This window comes from Hippopotamus amphibius, unplaced genomic scaffold, assembly GCF_030028045.1.
Source record: "Hippopotamus amphibius kiboko isolate mHipAmp2 unplaced genomic scaffold, mHipAmp2.hap2 H_1, whole genome shotgun sequence".
In the NCBI taxonomy this organism is placed as follows: domain Eukaryota; kingdom Metazoa; phylum Chordata; class Mammalia; order Artiodactyla; family Hippopotamidae; genus Hippopotamus; species Hippopotamus amphibius.
This window is the reverse complement of record NW_026648280.1, coordinates 2,757,943-2,780,515: the sequence shown is the minus strand read 5'-3', so window position 1 is coordinate 2,780,515 and position 22,573 is coordinate 2,757,943. Positions and strand designations below refer to the sequence as shown.

Here is a 22,573-nt window from a genome sequence, read left to right as displayed (position 1 = left end):
GAAGGGCCTGAGCAGGCCTGGGGGTGGATGTGTCTTGTGGTGTTGGAGAGACACTGAGCAGACTGGCTGAGAACTCCCTACCTTGAGTGGCCACCACCCCTCCTGCCATCGGCGGGGTGCATGAGAGGAATTACTAAAGCTAAAGGAGGTAGCAGTGGTTTCCAACCTCAACATACAGTACTGGCTGAGCACCATGGCCCAAAGGCCCTCAAGCCTGTGGTTGGCAGCTCTCTCCCCAAACATGCCTCACAAGTAACATTTTCTTCTTGATATGAAGCACAATTTCTAGACCAGGAACACAGCTACAACCATATAACGAGTTTTGCTGAACTGACATTTTATTTACCTTTTAAGAAATTAGTTTCCAAAATTTTAAAACCAAAGGGCCCCACAACCATAAGATCTGGATCAATATGTTGATTCAACCACTTCTTTCCCTGGAGCCGTGGGACAGCGGCAGCAAAAACAGCCAAGGTTGTAGTATACAGACACACCAGCAACACTGGCTGGGTCACAGAAGCCACATCCTAGGACTACAGGAGCTTCTCAATCCCAGGGCGATGGCCAGGAGGTAAACATGCCCAGAAAGGCTATGAGAATCCAGGAAACCTATAGATTATTTGCTGACAGTGACCTTGGACACACAGAACAGGTTTACAATTCCTGAGAAATTCTGCATGCCTCACCTTGTGAAACCGTGGTTCCTGGAACATTTCTGGATGCCTCTTTAGAATGAGCTCAAGTCCTTTACCAGACTCCCCGCTCCGCATGACTTCCTTCAGTGCTTCTGTGCCTACTTACTCTTTTCAGTAGGTCCCTATAGGACTTAACAGCCAGTCTAGAACTTACCTCCACATTCTCAATTTCAGACAGCATGGCTTCTGAGCTGATTCTGGAAACAGCTTCTTCTGACCAATGCTGGAGGTTGCAGAACATTCCCGGGGAACAAGGAACCCAGCTGGTGCTAGTCCCTAGTCACACAGGGATCTTAAACCGACCACCCCATTCTTCAAGTGAGCTCTAAATCCACAAGTAAACCTGACATCCAGGCTGAAGAGTCACCCACAGAGCCCTTTAATCTTTCCCTGGAGGTCTCAGGCACCAGTGCAAATTAGACCAACCTTGACTGGAGCTGTCCCCACTGAGGCAGACAAAATTCAGGGACCCCCACAGAAACCATTCCCTCTATTCATGAGCCCAATTTTGTTCTCAGTCCTTCCACACACATATCCCAAAGACCAAGGGTGATTTAAACAAAAAAGCCTTTATTACCAGACATGCCAGAGCAATGTGAATCAGTTCCAGGGTTGGATAAATGCATAGCAGGGACCAAATATAGTGTCAACAGTGTCCATGAAAATGGTTAACCTTCCCTGGAAGCCCCTAGCAGACACTGCTCAGCTACTCTTGGCCAGAACTAAGTCATGTGCACACCTAAACCAGACAGGGGGAGGGAATAAGACCCATTATGGTCTCCACGACTCATGATTCTCTCCTTTATCAAGTGGGGAGCACAGAGGTCAGCTTCCCTGAGCATACAGGATGACGGATGCACACCACAGGGACCTGCCAAGTGGTAGAGGTAGGATGGCTTCTGTCACAGAAACTGGCAGACTCAACACTGCCAACAGCCTGGGTAGGTCAGAGTGCAACGTAGCTCCCAAAACCTTCCCACGTACCTGGTACCAGCCCAGTGTGGGTGCTAGGTGTGATGTGTTTAGCTTTCAAATAGCTTCTCTCCTCAGTCTCCTTTCTGCAGTGATACCTTTCATGTTGAACAAGGTGCCAGCCATAGCTAAAGGTTTTCTCACGTCCCTGTCCTCCTATGGCCTTCCTCCAGTGTGGACTTTCTTGTGCTGAAGGAGGGTAGAACTATGTTTGAAGGCTTTCCCACATTCTGTACATTCATAGGACCTCTCTTCAGTGTGAAACTGCTGGTGCCGATTGCGGTAGGACCTGGTAGTGAAGGTTTTCCCACACAGGCTACACTCGTATGGACGTTCTCCAGTGTGGACTTTCCAGTGCTGATACAGCCCAGAGCGGGTCACATATGTTTTCCCACACTGCTTGCACTCATAAGGCCTTTCTCCAGTATGAACTCTCTGGTGAAGAATGAAGCTATGGTTGTATTTGAAGAACTTCCCACATTCCCTGCACTCATAGGGCCTTTCTCCAATGTGAACTTTCCGGTGCCGAATGAGGGTAGACAAAACACTGAAGGACTTCCCACACTCGCTGCACTTGTAAGGCCTCTCTCCAGTGTGAACTCTCTGGTGCAGAACAAGTGCATCTTTGCGGTTGAAGGTTTTCCCGCACTCACCACACTTGAAAGGTTTTATGCCAGTGTGAACCTTCTGGTGCTTCCTCAGTTTAGATGGGTAACTGAAGGCCTTCCCACACTCACTACACACATGGGATGTTTCCCCAGTGTGAGTTCTTTGGGGATGAACCAGGGTTGATTTCTTGGTGACATTTCCACACATGAAGGGTCTCTCTTTGGCATGAGTGATGAGGTGGTCAAGGAGCATGAAGGCCTTCAGGAAGGCTTGCCCGCAGTCACTGCACCTGAAGGGCTTCTGTGCGGAGTGACCTCCCTGCTGTTGCTGGTGAGTGAAGCCGAGTGGGAAGGCCTCCTTGCACTCGGTGCTCCTGCGTGGCATCCCCTCTCTGTGGGTGGCCTGGGACTGCAGAAAGCCTAAGGCAGCAGGGATGTCCTTCCCAGATGACCTGCACAGAAAGGGCTTCTCTGACAGGTGGACTCTGCAGCTCTTCACCTGCTCGGAAGGGGCTTCCTCATCCCGCAGTCTACACAGACAACCTGAGACAGAAGAGTCAGTCACTGAGAGCCGGCTTAGAGGGAAGAGGCACCTTCATCACCAGTGCGTGTCAGACACACCCACAAAGGAGTCCACAGAATTGCCAGGAGGTTGCAGGGAAAGGTCTGGATGAGGAAGGGCTGGCCCAGTGCAACAGGACTCTGCCAGATCTCAGAACAGGGCAGATCTCAACAGGGCAAGGACACAAAGGTGGGCGCAGTGCAGTGAGGAGAGTCAGGGTCTCCAAGTCACTCCTCTGCAAAGGGTTTCAGCAGGGCCTTAGCTGCTGATGACAGCAAGCACTGTGAAGAGGATGTGTCTACTCCAATGAAAAGATGACTGTGACAGAGTAGCTGGCATTCAAGTATTATTGAAGGATATGTGCACATCTCAAGTCACACACAGAGTAGGTCACAGTGGACAGCTCTGCACTGGCACAGAGAAGAGGAAATGACAACACATAGAGGCCAGAGAGGTGGGTCATCCAGAGCCATGGTACAGACAGCAAGACCACACATTGACTCCAGAAGAGGGGAAAGGAAAGGTGGGAATAAGGTGTGGTCACTGGCCCCAGAACCAAAATGCCAGTGCACACAAATACCCATCACTAAAACCAAGGCATCCCCTGGCCCCATTCACTGAGACTGGGACCCATCCTGGCCTCTGCTCTGCTGACCACAGTCACGTCCACCATTTTGGGACCCCAGGGCTCTTCCTCACCCTCCATTTGGGCAATCACAGGCGACCTCAAAGGTGCAAAGCCTAGAAGGGAGAAAGGTAATAAGATGCCAGCCCAAATCAAGGCTGACCCACCCCTACACATACCACAGGAAGTTCATGTCACCATGGCAACCAGGAATGAAACCAACATGAACTCCCTCTGTACATTTCTTTAAAAAATTGTCAGAGAGGTGGCTGTAATGTTCATTTTATTTATTTTTTTAACTGAAATATAGTTATTTATAATGTTGTGTTAGTTTCTGGTGTACAGCAAAGTGATTCAGTTATATGTGTGTGTGTGTGTGTGTGTGTGTGTGTGTGTGTGTATTCTTTTCCAGATTCTTTTCCATTATAGGGTATTACAAGATACTGAATGTAGTTCCCTGTGCTATACAGTAGCCCCTTGTTAGAACCTCTTCTGTACATTTAAAAATTTGTTAAGAGGGTAGATCTCATGGTTTGTTTTACCACAATTTTTTAAAAAAGAACCTCCTGTGAAGCAAAACTGACAATAATTAAAGAAAGAAACAAACAAAATATTTAGAGACTTCAATTTCTTTCATATATGGATAGAACCACTACGCAGAAAATGAACAAGGATATTAACACTTGCATAACACTAAAAATCAACTAGACCTCTAAGATATCTGTAGAACATGCCACTAGCAACAACAGAATACATATTCTCCACCATTCTCACATGCACATGGAATATTCTCCAGAGTAGACCACTTGCTAGGACATAAAACAAGCCTCAGGCACCTTCCGAGGACTGAAATCATACAAAGAATGTTCTCTGACTACAAATGAATTAAAATAGAAATCACCAACAGAAAGAAATTTGGGAAACTCACAAATTTTTTAAAATTCTTTCCCATTATGATTGATTACAACATATTGAATATAGTTCCCTATGCTATACAGTAGGACCTTGTTGTCTATCCATTCTATATATAATAGTTTGCATCTGCTAGTCACAAACTCCTGATCCACCCCTCCCCTGCCCACCCCTTCCCCTTGGCAAACTCACAAATTTATGGAATTTAAGTGCTCCTAATAACCACAAAGAAAATTACAAAGCACTTTGAGATGAATGAAAAAGAGAACACAACATACCAAAAGTTATGGGAAAAAGTAATGCTTAGAGGGAAAATTATAGAAACACCTCTGAGCTGTCTTATTCACAACACTTCTGACACCAAATGCATGCAGGCTTTTCCACACCATTTCCCCAACTCTCTGACACCAGCTGGGTGTTCAAGGATTCAATTTAATTCTGACACCAACTACTTGGAATTATCATCAGATCCCACAGGTTATGGGCTTAGTCCCACAAGACTTCCCCCACTTCAGACATCAACTGAAAGTCCTAGGCCTCCGTACTTCTGAAGAACTGGCTATAAATCTGGGATTCTCACGATTATTAATCCCTCCTCAGGTTCAATAATTTTCTAGAATAGATCAGAGAACTCAGGAAAAGAATGTATTTACTATTACCGATTTATTTTAAAAGATACAACACAGGAATAGCCCAATGGAAGAGATGAAAAGGACAAGGTATGCCAGGGGTGGGGACTGATGACGTAGGGGGTAAGAAGTATTTATGCCCTTGATGACACCATCCTCCCAGCACCTCGATATGTCTGCTAACCCAGAAGCTCTCCAAACTGGTCATTTAGGAGTTTTTACAGATGTTTTATCACATAGGCATAATTGATTACATCATTGGCCATTGATGACTGGCCCAATCTCCAGCACCTCTCCTTTCCCCAAAGGTCAGGATAGGGAGGTAGAGAGGAGGGGGTTGGGAGTAGCTGAAAATCGAACCTTCCAATCATGCCTTCGTCTTTCTGGTGAGCAGCCCCCATCCTGACCTAGGGGTCCCCAGCCACCATCAACCCATTAACTTACAAAAGACTCTCTTATCACTCCAAAGATCCCAAGGGTTTTGGGAGCTGCATGCCCAGGAACTGGGAACGAAGACAAAGTATATATTTCTTATTATGTCACAACACACATATTAAAAAACATCTCTATATGTGTAACTGAATCACTGTGTTGTACCCCTGAAACACTGTAAATCAACTACACTTCAATTTAAAAATAAATTAAAAATTAAAAAAAAAAGAATCTTCAACCAATATCCTAACTTTATACTTCAAGGAACAAAAACAAAAACAAAAACAAGCAAAAAAGCAACCCAAAACTATAAGAAGGAAGGCAATAAAAAACAGCAAAGATAAACTAACTGAAGAAGAAAGAGAACAGCTGAATAGACTTCAAACAAACAAACAAACAAAAACTTTCCCCACAGGAAAAAAAAGCTATGCCAAGATGGCTTCACAGATTAATATTAACACAGAAATAAGAATTAACACCAATATTTCACAAACTGTTTTGGAAAACAGAAGAGACGGGAACATTTCCCAACTCATCAATTGAAATGAAAATTATCCTCATAATCAATCAGAATAAAAACATAACAAGAAAAGAAAACTACACCATTGATAACTCTTATGAATATAGAAAATCAATTACTGTAATATACCACATTAATAGAATAGAAAATGGTCATTTTGATAGACATGGAAAAGCACTGCACAAAATCTAAAGACTTTTCACAATAAATGTGATCAACAAACAAGAGAAGGGAATTTCCTTACCTGAAAAGGGCATATGTAACAAACCTACAGCTAACATCATACTTATTAGTGAAAGACTATAATGCTTTTCCCATAAGATCTGGAACAAGACAAGGATGTCTACTCTTACAATTTATATTCAATAAAGTACTACAGGTTCTAGCCAAGTCAGTTAGGCAAAGGAAGAAGTAAAAATATTGCTACTCACAGATGACATGACACTATAGAAAATACCAAGGAATCCACTAAAAAGAACAACCGTTAGAACTAATAAACGAGTTTAACAAGGTTGCAGGAATACAAGATCAGTATACAAAAATCAGTTATATTTCTACACACTAGCAATGTACAATCTAAAATGAAATTAAGTAATTCCACTTAAAAGAGCACCAAAATGAATAAAACACACAGAAATAAACTTAGCCGTGTACACTGAAAACACTGTTGAAAAAATTACAGAGCTAAATAGAAAGACATCCATGTTCATGGATTGAAATATATTAAGATGGCAATCCTGAGAATTCCCTGGAGTCCAGTGGTTAGGACTCAGCATTTTCACTACCGAGGGTGTGAGTTCAACCCCTGGTCGGGTAACTAAGATACCACAAGCCGCTCGGTGAGGCAAATATATATATATATAATTTCTTTTGGAGGAAGAAGGCAAAACCCAAAGCACGAGGGGCCACCGCTTCAGCAAAGTCACACTCCAGAAAGAGGCAGAGCTGGGTGGGATTTGTTAGACAAACTGTAAACATCTGAACTCCAAGTCCTACTCCAGGAAACTGTGGGGCAACAGATGTTGAGGCTGCCAACAGGGCTGCTCAGAGAGAGGCAGGGGAAGAGCACACAGACTCTGTGGGCTTTAGGACAGACAGAACTTCCCATGGAGAAAAGGTAGAGGTGGTCGGTTTGCTGGGGGAAAGTGTGACAGACTTACCCAGTGAGCCAATGAGTGCAAAGTTCTCCAGCATAACATCACGGTACAGGCTCCTCTGGGTCAAATTAAGGAGCCCCCACTCTTCTCGGGAGAAATACACAGCCACATCCTCAAAGGTCACCAGGCCCTGTAAAGATGAATTCGACTGAGCCTTAGGGTCAAAATGGGCAGAAAGCCCATCAAAATGTTAATAGAGAAACACACCCATGCCTTTGACTTGTGTCTCAGGGTCCTGCCACATCTCTCACTGACATCATCTTTCCCTTTGAGCCCCCATACCTCACATACCCTCATACATCCCGCCTCCTAAGACCCCTATCTCAGCGGATTCCCAGGGACCCCGGTACCAACGGTGCCTCTCTCTTCATGTTGCTATTAAATTCTACATCCGGCCCACAACAGGCTGGTGACCAAAGAGATGCCATCTATGTACCCCGCCAAGCACACAGGTCCCACCCTATTTCCTGCCAGCCAGTTCCCTCTGTGTCCGAGATCACCACTCAGAAGCAACAAAATCTATGCTCTCCTCTCTCTTAGGCCTGAGTACGTCGTTCAAGGGCCCACCAGTTTGCCCTCCTGCACGCCGGGCACGTAACTCTGTACCGCAGCATGGTTCGACTCCACACCCTCATCACTCCTAACCCTAACCCAATTCCCGCATGCCACTGTGCACATTGGTGTCTCCGGTGCGCTACCAGAGAGAGCAACTTCAATCCCATCCAGCCTCGTCCTCCCCACACCTCCAATGGCCCCCAGCTCTGCATAGAGGACCTCCTCACGCTTCAACGGTTCCCAGCCGCCGGGAACCACGCACGGAGCTCCGGGACTCCCGGCTCTCCTCCACCTCTGTCTCTGCACAGCCCTCCTCACATGGCATATCTTTCCTCACCTCTCACGGGCTCATTGAGAGTCCGTACCCGCTGGGTGGGGATTCGGGTGGTGAGAGCCTGGGGAGCACCTCCCACTCACCTGCGACTCCTCTGCCATTGGAACCTGTGGGCGGAGGGTTTCAGCAGACGCAGCTGAGATCCGGAGCCGCCACCTCGCCCAGCGCGCAGGAGCCTGCGGCCGACTGAGGAAAATGTGCCGAGGGCTGGGAGCCGCCTCGGGACGTCCTCAGGGGGCGACAGCGAGCCTCAGGAAAAGGGGGTCCTGTCCCGGGGTCACCGCGCAAGCAAAGGCGCGGCGAGGGTCCCTGCGCTTCCCCCACCGGGGGTCTCTGAGGCGCGAGTGCTGCCTTCAAAGTGCTCGCACCGAACACCAGCGGCGGCGAAACTAGCAACAGGGGACAACGCCGGAAGTCCCGCCTCGCGCGCGCGGCCAGGCGGCTCCCGCCTCGGTTAAGTCCGCCTCCGAGTCCCCCGTGACCTCGTTCAGGGAGCGCGCGAACTACATTTCCCACAAGTGATGTCGCAGACGGCGCCGGCGCCGACGTGGCCAATGACGGCCCAGGAGAGGGGCGTTTCCGAGCGAGCCGCGCCGACGGGGCAAGGACTTCCGGTGTCGGGTTATCACTGTTCGTTCGGACCGGCGCCGGCAGAGGACACAGCTGCGCGGGGGTTGGTGTCCAAGAGGTTTTCGGGGCCCGCGGCCACCGGAATAGGCGAGGGGCGAGAGTCGGCGAGCTCCCACCACGCCCTGTATCCGGGGTAGAGAGGTGTAACTAAATGCAGAGTTTGATGAGGTTGGAAAAATAAGTACACCCAGTTATTAGATTCGAGTTACTCTGTCTCCTTAGCCCAGTACAGCTTTGTCCCACCCACCTCCGTTGTGCTGTTATTGGCAAATGTATTTTTTATAGGCCAAACTGTACAATCATACTGGTTTTATACACTTGCTTTTTTTTTTTTTTTTTTCATTTTCAAATGCATCACTTTATTTTTCTTGTAAGGCAGCCATACATTACAAACCTCAAGCATGTGACAGTCACATGATTTCTTCAATAAGCCCTAGAGCTTCCAAAGCTCTCCCGGGGCCTACAGCCCAAGCAGTCCTGAGGAGTCAAATATTAAAGCTTTCTCCACAGCCACACGTTCCTTTGATGTTTGGGTTATTGAACACAAACTCACTGGATAATTTGTCTTCAACATAGTCCGTTTCTGTTCCTAAAAGTGTCAGTTGTGCTTTCTTCTCGATGAACACTCTGACTCCATCTTGAACAACTTCTTCATCAGAGTCTCCTTTTGTCTTTGTATATTCTAGAGTGTAGGAAAGGCCATTACAACCCCTGGTTCGGACACCAACTTTCACACCAACGTGTTCAGGCTTATCTTTAAGAAGCTGTTTTATCTTGTTTACTGCTGAAGGTGTCAGGGTGAGGGCGGCCCGGGTGGCCTGCAGCTTCCTCTTGCTCACAGCCCGGACGGTGGCCTGGACTAACGAAGCCGACATCCTCGCAGTCGCGGCGCCCCGCTGCCTCGGGCCAGAGCTCGGCCACCTCAGCCTCTCTCCATGGACACGGCAGGCGCATTCCACTTGCTTTTAAAATAAGAACTGTGGGGAATTCCCTGGTGGCGCAGTGGTTAAGAAACCTCTTGCCACGCAGGGGACAGGTTCTATCCCTGACCCAGGAAGATCCCACATGCTGCGGAGCAACTAAGCCGGAGAGCCACAACTACTGAAGCTGGCACACCTAGAGCCCGTGCTCTGCAATGAGAAGCCATTGCACTGAGAACACTGGGCACTGCAATAAAGACCCAACACAGCCAAAAATAACAATAATTAAAAAATTAAAATAAAATTGACTTCATATTGTTGAGTTTTAAGAGTTTTGTTGTTTACTTGTTTGTTTTTGATAAAAAGTCCTTTACTTTTAGTCTATGGCTTGCTTTTCATTCTCTTTCATGGCGTCTTTCACAGAGCAGAACTTTTTATTATAGAGATGTCCAACTGAACTTTTTTTCTTCATGGATCACGCTTTTTTGTTGTATCCAAAAGTCATCTCACTGCGAAACTCAAAATCACCTAGATTTCTTTCCCCATGTTATCTTCTAGACGTTGTACAGGATTTCTCTGGTGGTGCAGTGGTTAAGAATCTGTCTGCCAATGCAGGGGACAGGTGTTTGAACCCTGGTCTGGGAAGATCTCACATGCCATGAAACAACTAAGCCCGTGTGCCACAACTACTGAGCCTGCGCTCTAGAGCCCATGAGCCACAACTACTGAGCCCTCATGCCACATCTACTGAAGCTCATCCACCTAGAGCCTGTGTTCCACAAGAGAAGCCACTGCAATGAGAAGCCCAAGCACCACAACCAAGAGTAGCCCTACCTTACCACAACTAGAGAAAGCCCGCATGCAGCAATGAAGACCAAATGCAGCCAATAAAAATAAGTAAACAAACAAATAAATATTTAAAAAAAAATTTGTACTCTATGATCTGTTTTGAGCTCTGTCTCCAACATGTAGCCCTGACACTCTGGCCACAAGATCTAGCCCACAGGGACCTCCCTGGTGGCGCAGTGGTTAAGAATCCACCTGCCAATACAGGGGACACGGGTTCGATCCCTGGGCCGGGAAGATCCCACATGCCATGTAGCAACTAACCCAATGCACCACAACTATTAAGCCTGCACTCTAGAGCCTGTGTGCCACAACTACTGATGCCCGAGCACCGTTGAGTCCATATGCTGCAACTACTGAGCTCGGGTGCTGCAACTGTAACAGTGGGTTCCCCAGATGGGACCTAACCTGAAGCATGGTGGGCCCTTCCCTCCTCCCTCTCTCTTTCACCGGCCAGCGCACAGTGGAGGCAGGAGCCACTCCACCACCCCTCTCCTAAGCAGGCTGGGCCTAGCTCATCAGACTGGCCCTGCTCTCGCCTCCCATTCACTCCCAAGTGGGCAGGTGGGAGCTCCCCTCTGGGGATACCAGCTCCCAGGCTGCCTCATCTGTCATGAGCTGACCAGTGACACTAGCAGCAGGCTAAGCCCACAGCGTTAGCCACCTTGGATAGCGATCCCAGTAGTGGGTGCGCTAACTGCCTTCATGTGGACACTGCAGTCTGCATCACTTGCGTGGCTAGCTCTGCCCAGAGCTGGAGGACAGTGTTGTTGGAGCGGCCCCATACTTCTTCCAACCTGGCCGCTTTCTGGTGTCACACCTTCCTGCTGGGGTGTGGTGGTGGCGAGGCAGGCTGCAGCTATAGCAGCCTCTTCCAGCCACTGGTCGGTGTCACAGTGGGCCCCTCCCCCTTCCCCTCTTATGCGTAAAAGGAGCCCGAATTCGGACAGCAGAAGATGATTTTCTGAGATGCTAGTCTGCCATCTTCTCGGTCTGCCAGCTTGCCAAATAAAGTCGTATTCCTTGCCTCAACACCTCGTCTCTTATTTACTGGCCTGTCCTGTGGCAAGCAGAGCGAGCTTGGACTCTGTAACACAACTACTGAAGCCCTTGCGCCTAGAGCCCGAGCTCTGCAAGGAGAAGCCACTGCAATGAGAAGCCCACGCAGGGCAACAAAGAGCAGCCCCTTCTCGCTGCAACTAGAGAAAGCCCATGGGCAGCAATGAAGACCCAACACAGCGAAAAATAATAATAATAAATTTAAAATATAAATAAATAAAAATAAAGATCTAGCCCACAGAGCTCTTCATTCTTTCCAAGGAGATCCTGGGCAGCAATACAAAGGAGACCAAACCTGAATTTCGACCTGCTCACTACCATCGTGCTGTCCCCTCTGAAGCAAGATTCCCCATAAAAGGCCTTCACTCCCCTTCAGGCCAGCAGTGCCCAACTCTGTTCTCAGTCCACCCCACACAATGAACCAGAATTATAGATGGTTTACATCATCTGTCATTATGTAATAGAGCGCTGCCTTGTGCAGCCCTTAGCACTAGGCCACTGCTGAGAGCTGTTTACCCCTGCACCCCCGTTACCAGGCAACGGTTACTGGGAGACCATTAATGCGGGACAGTTAGAGCCTCCTTAGAGGTCCTGCTCCGCCATTGGCTGGCTCCACAGCGGGCCCCTCCCCTAAGCAAGCAACTGTCCGTGTGAGACCATCAGTGGGCCACTGAGCCACGGGTTTGTGCTGCAGTGTGCCCTCCCCCAAGCGAGCAGTTGTCAAAGAGCGACCATTAGAGGGCCATCTGAACCAGCAGTCAGGGGAGCGGTGGTCGTCAGGTGGAGAGTGAGGTAAGAGGCAGATTCCAGCCTTCTCCCCTCCCCCCCCAGCTCGCCTGGCCTCAGGCTAGCGGGTGAGGGGAGGGGGGTCCCAGGGAACAGACTGGGGGTGTGTCCTGCAGGGCTTCAGGGCCCTTACCTAGACTGCTCACTGGCTGGGCCCAGGCCCTGAGACAGCGGTGAACCACTGCCCCATCCCTGCCTCTGTAACCTAATGGCAGCATCAATGTGCCTGGAACACACTCTGGGGGACCTGGCCCCCACCATTTGGATGGCCTGAGGAGGCTGAGGGCCAGTCGGGTCCTGGGCGCCTGGCTCCCTCAGCGATGACAGCTGGGCAGGGTCAGGGGACCTGGCCTTGAGGGCACGGCCAGCTGAGATCTACCTCTGCAGCCAGGCTTGGGCGCTGGCGGGAGGACCTGGACTGGGTGCTGGACAAATGCTCCAGGGCAGGGTAACCGCCCCCCTGCAGGGACCCCTCCTCTTAGCCAGGCCCGGACCTCCGAGAAGAAAACTTGTGCCTTGGGACCTTGCCCTTTCTTGTCAGAATAGAGAGTAACATTTGCTTGGTGGAGATTTACAGGAACCATCGTTAGCTGACGGTGCCCTGACCTCAAGAACGAAGGATCCGACACCGAGAAGTTTGCAACCACTAACCACGCCCCTCCCTCACCTTTCCTATAAGAGGGCTTCGCTGAAAGCTTTCAGGGAGTTTGGAGTTTTTAAGGCATAAGCCACCCAGCTCTTTGCATGGCCCGGCAACAAACCTTTCTCCGCTCCAAACACCAATGTTTTGGTGTTGTTTGGCCTCACTGTACATTGGGTGCACAGACTTGTGTTTCGGTAACAATCATACAATCCAGGGAAGCATGAGGAAGGCAGTTCCTGGGTTGGAAGAACTGGAGGCTAGACAGAGCTCATGTGGATATCATGTGTGGGCTGAACAACCATGAAGAAGAGAGACCTTCTCTAAGCCTGAGCCGACTCCGGCTCAGATCCTCTTGGCCAAGGGTGAGTCATGTCTACTTAAACTATCAGTGAGGAAGCCATGAAGCCCATTAAGGGCTCAGACCACTCATGATTCCCTCTAGGAAAGGAGAGGGCTGACGTCTTCACTCCCTGGGCATGCTGGGTGACTGGTGCTCACTGTGGCATCTGGTAGTGGGTATATGGCTTCTACCACAGGCCCTGACCCAGGGCTGGTCAGAAAGTGCAATGTAGTTCTGGAAAACTGTTCACATACCCAGTACTCACAGGGAATCTCCTCAGTAGGATGGTTAGAACATATGAGCATAGCAGGCAGAATTCTAAGATGGCTCCCAAGATTCTCCCATTCTAATCCATGAGACTGAATATGATGGATTTTATTTCCATGATTAGGCTGTTATGTGGCACAGATGATATTCAGAAAGGGAGATTATCCAGGTGGGCCTGAGCTAGTCACATGGGCCCTTTAAAAGCAGAGAATTTTCTCCATTTGTCAGTAGAAGAGGAAGTCAGAGATCTGAAGCATGGAAGGGATTTGATCCACTATTACTGGCTTGAAGATGGAGAGGCCCACATGTCAGGGAAAGTAGATGGCACATAGGAGCTGAGAGTGTTCCTCAGCCAACAACCAGCAAGGAAACAGAGACTCCAGTCCTACGACAGCAAGGAAGTGAATTCTGCCAACGAGAATGAGCTTGAAAGTGGATTTTCCCCCCAGAACCTCCAGAGAACTCAGTCTATCCAGCACCTTCATTTCAGCAGGAGCAGACTACTTAGCCACATTGTGCTAGAATTCTGATCTCAGAGCTGAGCTAACAAATGGTCATTTTGGTCATTGTGGTAATTGGTTCATAGCTATAGAAAATGCAGTAATAGCACAAAGTTGAACTTCTGGCAGATACCTCCACTGCAAAGTCTACATCCTCAACCTTCTCTGCTGTGAGGTTGAATAAGGTGACAGCTATGGCTAAAGGCTCTGCCACTGTCACTGTACTCCTAAGGCCTTTCTCCAGGGTGAACTTTCTCATGTTGAATATGGGTGGAGCTGTAACTGAAGGCTTTCCCCACACTGGCTGCACTAAAGAGGATTTTCTGTGGTATGAAACCTTGCATGCTGAAGATGTTTGGTGCTTTGGTGGAAAGGTCTTCCACATCCACTGCACTCCTAAGTCCTTTCTTGAGTTGTGAATTTTCTGGTGCAGAATGAGGGTGGAACTATACCTAAAGGTTTTTCTACCATTTCTGCACATTCAGAGCCCAGCCCCCTGGACCTGAGTTGCTGCCTGTCTGTCAGGTAACCCCATCTGCCACTGAATCTGCAACACTGCATGAAAAGTCCCAGGCTCCAAAGAGGGCAGTTATAAAAACCTGGCAAGCCCAGAGATGGGCAGATCAGCCCAACCCCAGGCCCCATGGACCCCCTATCTCCACGACCACCATGCCACAGGCTGCACCTCAGGTCCACTTACCCCTCAGCAGCCTCGGCCTCCTGTCACTCGCCCTCTGCATTCTCCTCCTGACATAGGCCCAGCCTTCAGGACAGCCTCAGTGACACCTACAATCACCTTCAAACTGCCTGTGCAGGACATCCTCAGGTCCCAGCCTCCCATCCTCCACCCTATTGGAGCATTCATCACCAGCCTTCATCCATCACACACTGATTCTAGTCCACGGTCCAGCCCCACCCTCTGGATGTTCCCAGCCTGGATCCTGCAGAAATCCACAGCTACGTGTCCAGGTGCCTATCCAGTGCCTGCGCTTGGGAGTACCTGGATTTATCATGCTTAATATTTCCAAAACTGCACTGCAGATCTTCTCCCTGGAACCTGCTCCAGCCACCAACTTCCTCATCTCAGATGATGAAACTTCCATCCATCAAGTCACTGAGTTCAAACACCTAGGCTCATCCTCGAGAGCTCACTGTCTGTCTCTGCCTCACATCAGGACACTGGACTGGTCCTACTGAAATAACAGATCCAGAGTCCAAGCACCTGTGGCTCCTCTACCGCCACCACCGTGGTGCAAACCCCCATCACCGGTAGCCTCTTCGTGGGCCTTCTTCAGGCACAGTCTGTTCTCCCTTCCCGCGCCAGAGGGAGCCTGCTTACCCCTGAGTCAGATCAGCTCCCTCTGCTCTAAACCTCCTATGGCTCCCAGCATCCTCGGAACAGAGGCCCGGATTCATTCCAGGCCTGATTCCTGCCCCCTGCTCACTGTGCTCACCAGACGTAAGTGAGACCTGTGGGAACACTCCCAGCTCAGCCTCATTGCCAAGCATTTCCACATGCTGCTTTCTATGTCTTTAACACTTTCCACGTCTACCCCGTTGACGGCCAGAAATGGGAACCCTTCTGCGTAACCCCCGACTGGGATTCAGGATATTGGGCCAGATGTGACTCCCCCAAAGCCCGAGAGACAAGGGCAAGGAGGTGCGGGGGGCGGGGTTAGGAAGAGTCTCAGGAGACCAACATTCCACACACGGGGTCCGAGCGAGTGAGGGAGGGTCACGGGGCACCCTCCACTCCCCTGCGCCGGGTCCATCATCACCGCCGCCGTCGGACCCAGAAAGACGGGCGACGACCACCGCCGAGGGACGGGTGGCCGCGGGCTGACCGTGGCAATCCGAACCTCAGCCCAGCCTCTCCTGTGTAAAATGCCCACAAGGCCCAGGGGACAGAGGGCGGGTGTGCGGCCCCGCCGGACACCTCCGTGGGCGGCAGCCCGTCCCACAGCGGGGACAGCGAAACAGTAACAGCCTCTCTCTTCAGCTCTAACGTGCACAGAGCTCAGCCTGGCCGGCGCGCGCCTGTCCCTGCGGCGAGAACTACATTACCCAGAAGACACTGCGCCTACGTCTAGGCGCCGGCCAATGAGAGCCCAGGAGATGGGCGTTTCTGGGAGGGCGGATGGGCGGGGCTTCCACCGCCGGCCCCGAAGGTTATTTGGGCAAAAGGACCGGGTGGTGTGGCAGGGAGTAGTGTCCGGGGGGCTCACCGAACCTGCAGGGACGGCACGAAAGTCGGGACGGTCCCACCACGCCCTGTGCGCACTGTGACCGCGGCGAAAGTCCTGCCTTCTCGAGCTCCGGCGTCCCCGGCCGCAGTGGGGCCGCACCGCGCGGGGGTGTCGCCCGGGGTCAGTGCGAAAGCAGGTTGGTGCCCGCGGCCGCCCTGGACTCGTCGCCTTTGACGTTGAGCAGCTGGGAACCAAGGCCCAGGAGACCCGGCAGGAGAAGGCGGTGTCGGGAAGTTCAGCAGTTGGACGTGGGCAGAGGTGTGGGTGTCCTGGGGTCTGGGCTCCGCTGCTCAGTGCGTACCTGTCTCAGGCAGCTGGGGCCTCCACAGTCCCTTTTGCAGAACCTCATGAGAATGCACGGTGAAAGCGCGCCCGACGCATGCATGGCTTAAAAGTCCTGCGAGGAGAAGCAGACCTTCTTTACCACTGAGGAATTCACGATGGGGCAAAATCCTGCGTATGTGAGGCGTGTGGAAAGGCTTTCAGTCATTTCCCCCACCTCTGAAGCCTGCAGCAGCAAGGTCAATACCAGAGGGAAGTTTTACTCCGGCAGCCACTGGGGAAAGCCTTCAGTCAAAAACGCCCTACACAGCTTTCCTTGTAGGAGCTCATAAAGCTGTCACCTTGTGAGTGCAGCCAAGGTAGAAACTATAATTTTATTTTTCTAGAATTCATATAAATGGAATCTTACAAGTTATCTTTTATTTTCATGACTTCTTTCACTTACCTTCACGCTTTTAAGATTTTTTTCCCATGGTGTTGCGCATATATCATTAATTCTTTGCTTTTGATGGGCTTAAAGGATTTCATTTTATGGATGCACCACATTGTGTTTATCTACCGTGGTAATGGGATGTTGGAGTGGTCTCCATGTTTAATTTATTTTGAATAAAGTTGCTATGAACATTTGCATACAAGCCTGTGAACATAGTTTTCATTTCACTTGAGTAAATACCTAGGAGTAGGATGCAATCAGTATTTAAACATGGATACATTAGTTTCTTAAATCCATCAGTTTTTATTTTTCACTCATTCCACCTGTAATTATTTAGAAATTTGGATTGCTTAATGTTTTACAATAATTATTTACTAAACTCATAAGTTAGTACATTTGGCATGAAATAAGAAAAGTAGTCTTCCTCTGCACACACAACAGTCCTGTATCCCCAGGTTCAAACTCCAACTCAAGCATAATTTCACTGGGGACACGAGCCACCTGGGGCAGGCGGTTGGACCTCTGTGATCCCTGGTGTCCTCATGTATGATATAGAGATAGTAGCAAATACTGCACATGCTGAATTCTGCTCTACATCCTTTACCCATATCAACTTGAGCTTCTCAAACACCAAGAAAGCAAGGGCCATTATCAGCACCATATTTTTATTTGTATTTATTTATTTACTTATTTATTTATTTCGGCCACTCCACTCGTGGCTTGTGGGATCTTAGTTCCCGATCAAGGATAGAACCCATGCCCCCTGCAATGGAAGTGTGGAGTCCTAACCACTGGACCACCAGGGAATTCCCTATTAGCTCCATTTTTAAATTAAGGAAGCTGAAGCAAAAAAGGTTACATTACTTGTCCAAGAGCACAGAGCTTATTATTAGCTGGGGTGGGATGTGAACCCACATAGTTTAGTCTGGAGTCTATGTCCTTAGCTTCTTCACAACCTCTAGGACTTATCTGTGGGCGTGTTATGAGCTTTAAATGGGAGGCATGACAGGCAAACTATAGTGCTTGGAATTCAGTAAACTTTCAATATGTGTTACTACTTCATCACCACTGTGGTTATTAACACATTATTATTACCGAAGGACGGGTGCCAGTGAAATTTGCTCTGAACTAGAAGCTTCTCCCACATGCCCCACATATGTATGGTTCCCACCCAAAGATTATTCCTCAATGCTCAGCTAAGCATAAGCCCATAAGCATATGGAGTATATGTTAAAAAAAAAAAAAAAGATGAAGATGAATGGGAAAATATCTTTAAACACATTTTGGATTAAAAAAAAGACTGGACTACATGTGTCACGAGGGTGGTCTTCTGGGTAGAAGGACCTCCCTTGAGGACTTGTGACACTCCTTCTATAGAAACACCCTGCTTGAGACTTCCCTGGTGGTGCAGTGGTTAAGACTCCGACCTCCCAGTGCAGGGGACCTGGGTTCGATCCCTGGTCAGGGAACTAGATCCCACATACATGCTGGAACTAAGGAGCTGGCCAGCCGCAACTAAGGAGCCCTGGAGCCGCAACTAAGCAGCCTGCCTGATGCAACTACAACCTGGCGCGATCAAATAAATAAATTGCCGAGACCAGCTCGGCGACTCGAGGTGAGTGACGGGTGCCGCAAGCTTGAAGAAGACACAGACACAGACTGAAGAGAAAAGTGGGACCGGGGGGCTCAAGACCTCTGGGATCAAGAGCCCTGCTGACTCATCCCAGGTTGCTTTTATTGAGTTCGTGGGCTAACATTCTCAGGTTACACCCATAAACAATCAAAGGCCTCACATGACTGAGGCAATTATCTTTGTTTGCTTTCTGGGTCCCAGTTGAGCAGGTGTGGATTTGAGCTGGGCCTGGAGAGCAAAACAGCCCTGGGGGCAGGAGACCTCTCTCAGATATTAGGGGTCTGTGCCCCACCCCTGTTGGCCCCTCTGCGACTGTGCCTCTCTTAGGTTGTTCCTCCTCTGAGGAATCTTACCCATCTTTGGCTAACCAGCCATCCTTCAGGGCCAAACAGGGTGATATTAGTCTCCACGCCCCGCACCCTCAGCTCCTCCGCTGCTCAAGCAGCACATTCTGAATCCCATCGCTCGGCCCACATACTTTAACACTTTCAAGGTTTCAGAAAGGCTCCTGAATGTCTTCCCACAATAAATATTTTTGGAAAAAGAAAGAGAGAAACAAAAGAACCCATGTTCACCATGGAAAGAGCTAGGACATCTGCTCTCTACCAGCATCAACCCTCCCACACTCCTGTCCATCTTGGCCACCCCTCCTCCAACAGCCCTCTGCTTCTCACGGAGGGTGCCAATAAGCCTGTCCCTGCAACAGGGCCTTTGCTCTTGCCATTTTGTCAGCCTTGCAGGCTCTTCTGTGGCCTCTGCTTGCCTTATTCTTCCTATCATTTGGGCATCTGTGTTCCTACTCCCTAACCCCACCATCAAAGTTTTGTCCCCAATGGTCTTTGTCACATCATCTTGCTTTGTCTTCCACAGAACACTTAGCTCTGACCTAAAGAATACTATGAATGGTTTGTCTGGCTGTGGACTGTCCAGCTCTGCCCTAGAATGTGAGTTCTAAGGAAGAGAGAATTAAGAATATCTGTGACCTTCTTGTTCACTGTTACAACCTCAGTAGCTAGCCCAGAGCCCAGAACACGTCACAGGTGCCCCCTGAGATAAGGAATGAACTATGTGATAAAATGTCATCATGCAACAGAGACTGAGTAGGTCCATGGTTCACCTGGACAAATGCCTGGCCTGAAAGGAGGCTGGCCAGAAGACAAGCCCCCAGGGCCCATCTGCTTCTCTTGTGTCTGGCCTCCTATGGCTCCTCAAAATCCAGCAGAGACCCACAGCGCTGTCACAACCCACCCGTACCTGAGAGCAGGGAGCACAACCTGAGTGAAGCCAGGCAAGTCCAAGGCCAACTGTACCCCCCACCACTCCCCAAGTGGAGAGTGAGTTTCAGAAGGGCTAAGAACAAGGCCATAATAGAAGTAGGATTCACACGTGCATCTCTCTTGGCTCCAGAGTCCACACCCATGGCTGAGTTGGCCCCAATGGCTGGGAAGAACAATCCACACAATGCTGTTTTTAAGAGTGGATTTCAGGACTTCCCTGGTGGCACGGTTGGGAATCCGCCTGCCAGTGCAGGGGACATGGGTGCGAGCCCTGGACTGGGAAGATCCCACATGCCTTGGAGCAGCTAAGCCCGTGGGCCACATCTACTGAGCCTGTGCTCTAGAGCCCGTGTGCCACAACTACTGAAGCCCACGCACCTAGAGCCCATGCTCTGCAACAAGAGAAGCCAGCCACTGAGAAGCCCACCCACCACAACAAAGAGTAGCCCCTGCTTGCCACAACTAGGGAAAAGCCTGTGTGCAGCAACAAAGACCCAACACAGCCAAAAATAAATTTAAAAAAATATATGATTCAACTTGACCATGGTTATTCACACTGACGCCACAACTGCTGAGCCTGTGCTCTAGAGCCCATGACCCACAACTACTGAGCCCGCATTCCACAGCTACTGAAGCCCATGCCTAGAGCCTGAGCTCCACAACAAGAGAAGCCACTGCAATGAGAAGCCCTTGCACAGCAATGAAGAGTAGCCCCCTCTCCACAACTAGAGAAAGCCTGTGAGCAGCAATGAAGACCCAACGCAGCCAACAGATAAGTAGGTAAATAAACAAATAAAGAGTGGATTTCTACACACCGTATGATTCTATGGGATGAAATGTCCAGAATAGGCAAATCCATAGAGACAAACAGTAGACTAATGGTTGCCAGGGGTTGAGGGGAAAGAGAAATGGGACATGACTCGAAAGGGTATGGGGCTTCTTTCTGACCTGAAAATGTCCTGGAATTAGATACTGGTGATGGTTGCATAAACTGTGTGATCATACTAACAACTCATGAATTGTACACTCTAAACGGGCAACTTGTATGGTGTGTGAATTACATTTTAAGAAAGCTATGATTAAAAATAAAAATGAGGGACTTCCCTGGTGGCGCAGTGGTTGAGAATCCGCCTGCCAATGCAGGGGACACGGGTTTGAGCTCTGATCTGGGACGATCGCACATGCCGAGGAGCAACTAAGCCCGTGAGCCACAACTACTGAGCCCATGTGCCACAACTATTGAAGCCCACGCGCCTAGAGCCCATGCTGCACAAGAGAAGCCACCTCAATGAGAAACCCACGCACTGCAATGAAGAGTAGCCCCTGCTTGCAGCAACTAGAGAAAGCCCGCTTACAGCAACAAACACCTAATGCAGCCAATAAATAAATAAATTTATTAAAAACATAAAAATAAAAATGAGTAGACTTCTGGAAGGTTCCTTTGAAAGGTCCCATACCCAGTGTGGAGTTTTCCACAGCCTTCAGAGTGGAAGCATCCATGCCCCAGAGAGAGGGACGCAGGTCGCGGGTCTCTTCTGGCCCCAAGCCTCTGCAGAGACTGACAGGGCAGAAGAAGCTGCAGCCTAGGAGGACACGACCAGCTCTGCCCTGTCAAAGTGTGCCCCTGGGGGAGACGGTCCCCACCCGAGCCTGTTTCCCCCTTGGGTCGGAGGATCCCAGCCCTTCCCAGGTCTGCCGGGGGTTGGGGTTAGGGTTTGGAAGAGCACATCTGAGTCACTGCACCTGGGCTCTTCCTGTGTAATCTAATCTACCAGTGTTCGCACTGATCTGCGTTAAAATTTCTTCATACCTAGATAAGCACGAACGACTGCAAGGGCGGGGAACTGTCTGTCCAGGTCGCAGAGCCTGAAGCTCAGCAGAAGCGCCGTCAGTGCGATGCAAACTGATCACTTCCTCCTTCCGCGGCCCCGCAGCCTGGTGGCCGGAAGTTTTCCCGAGGTCGTCATAGCAACTGCGGCTTCGGCTCCCGGCCTCTGATTGGCCACAGGCTACAACTCCATCCTCCCCCTTCTCCTGCTGTTCTTCCCAATAGACTGCGGCCTGAACGCGATGCGCGCGCAGCTCTAGCAAGCGATGGGCAGAAGGCGGGTAAAATCGCCATAGCAACAACGCCGGTCTCAGGCTTTCGATTGGCTATTAGTCCTGGCGCGCCTTCTCTGTCCCTCCCGCCAGGCTCCCCGGGGACGGGTACTATGCGCGCGCAGCTCAACAGAGCTGCGGGGCGAAGGCGGGCCAAGTTGCTATGGCAAGTACGGTCACGCCCCAGCCCGAAACACTGCCTCCAATTGGGCCGCGTTGCTGACAACCTCCTTCCTGTCCCCTCCTCGAAGGCCACTTAGGTTTGTTTTAATTAATTAATTAATTAATTAATTGTCTGTGCTGGGTCTTCGTTGCTGCACGTAGGCTTTCTCTAGTTGTGGCGGGCTTCTCATTGCGGTGGCCTTTCTTGTTGCAGAGCAGGGGCTCTAGGCGCGTGGGCTTTAGTAGTTGCAGCACATGGGCTCAATAGTTGTGGCTTATGAGCTCTAGAACGCAGGCTCAATAGTTGTGGTGCACGGCTTAGTTGCTCCGTGGCATGTGGTATCTTCCTGGGACAGGGCTGGAACCCGTGTCCCCTGCACTGGCAGGCGGATTCTTACCCACTGCGCCACCTAGGAAGTCCCGCCACTTAGGTTTGTGAGGGGAAAGA

At 49.9% G+C, this 22,573-nt stretch overlaps 2 protein-coding genes across 2 annotated transcripts; both read right to left on the bottom strand.

Moving 5' to 3' along the window:
- Window positions 1-413: 413 nt before the first annotated feature.
- ZNF584 (zinc finger protein 584) lies at window positions 414-8,414 on the bottom strand. The gene is made up of 3 exons (XM_057719499.1): window positions 8,085-8,414; window positions 7,116-7,242; window positions 414-2,818 (listed from the first exon to the last, which is right to left on the bottom strand). The coding sequence occupies exons 1-3, from the start codon at window positions 8,100-8,102 to the stop codon at window positions 1,824-1,826; spliced, it is 1,140 nt and encodes a 379-aa protein (XP_057575482.1). The 5' UTR covers window positions 8,103-8,414; the 3' UTR covers window positions 414-1,823.
- A 564-nt stretch (window positions 8,415-8,978) lies between these two features.
- Window positions 8,979-9,593, bottom strand: LOC130842924 (iron-sulfur cluster assembly 1 homolog, mitochondrial-like). The gene has a single exon (XM_057719506.1). The coding sequence runs from the start codon at window positions 9,504-9,506 to the stop codon at window positions 9,117-9,119; it is 390 nt and encodes a 129-aa protein (XP_057575489.1). The 5' UTR covers window positions 9,507-9,593; the 3' UTR covers window positions 8,979-9,116.
- Window positions 9,594-22,573: the final 12,980 nt, after the last annotated feature.

What these genes read in the sequence shown, in the direction of transcription:
- ZNF584 (XM_057719499.1), bottom strand. An exon ending in TGCACTCATTGGCTCACTGG is followed by an intron (nt 2,819 to 7,115) that starts GTAAGTCTGTCA and finishes CTTCTGTCTCAG; the next exon opens with GTTGTCTGTGTAGACTGCGG.
- LOC130842924 (XM_057719506.1), bottom strand. Translation starts at nt 9,506, where the DNA reads ATGTCGGCTTCGTTAGTCCAGGCCACCGTCCGGGCTGTGAGCAAGAGG.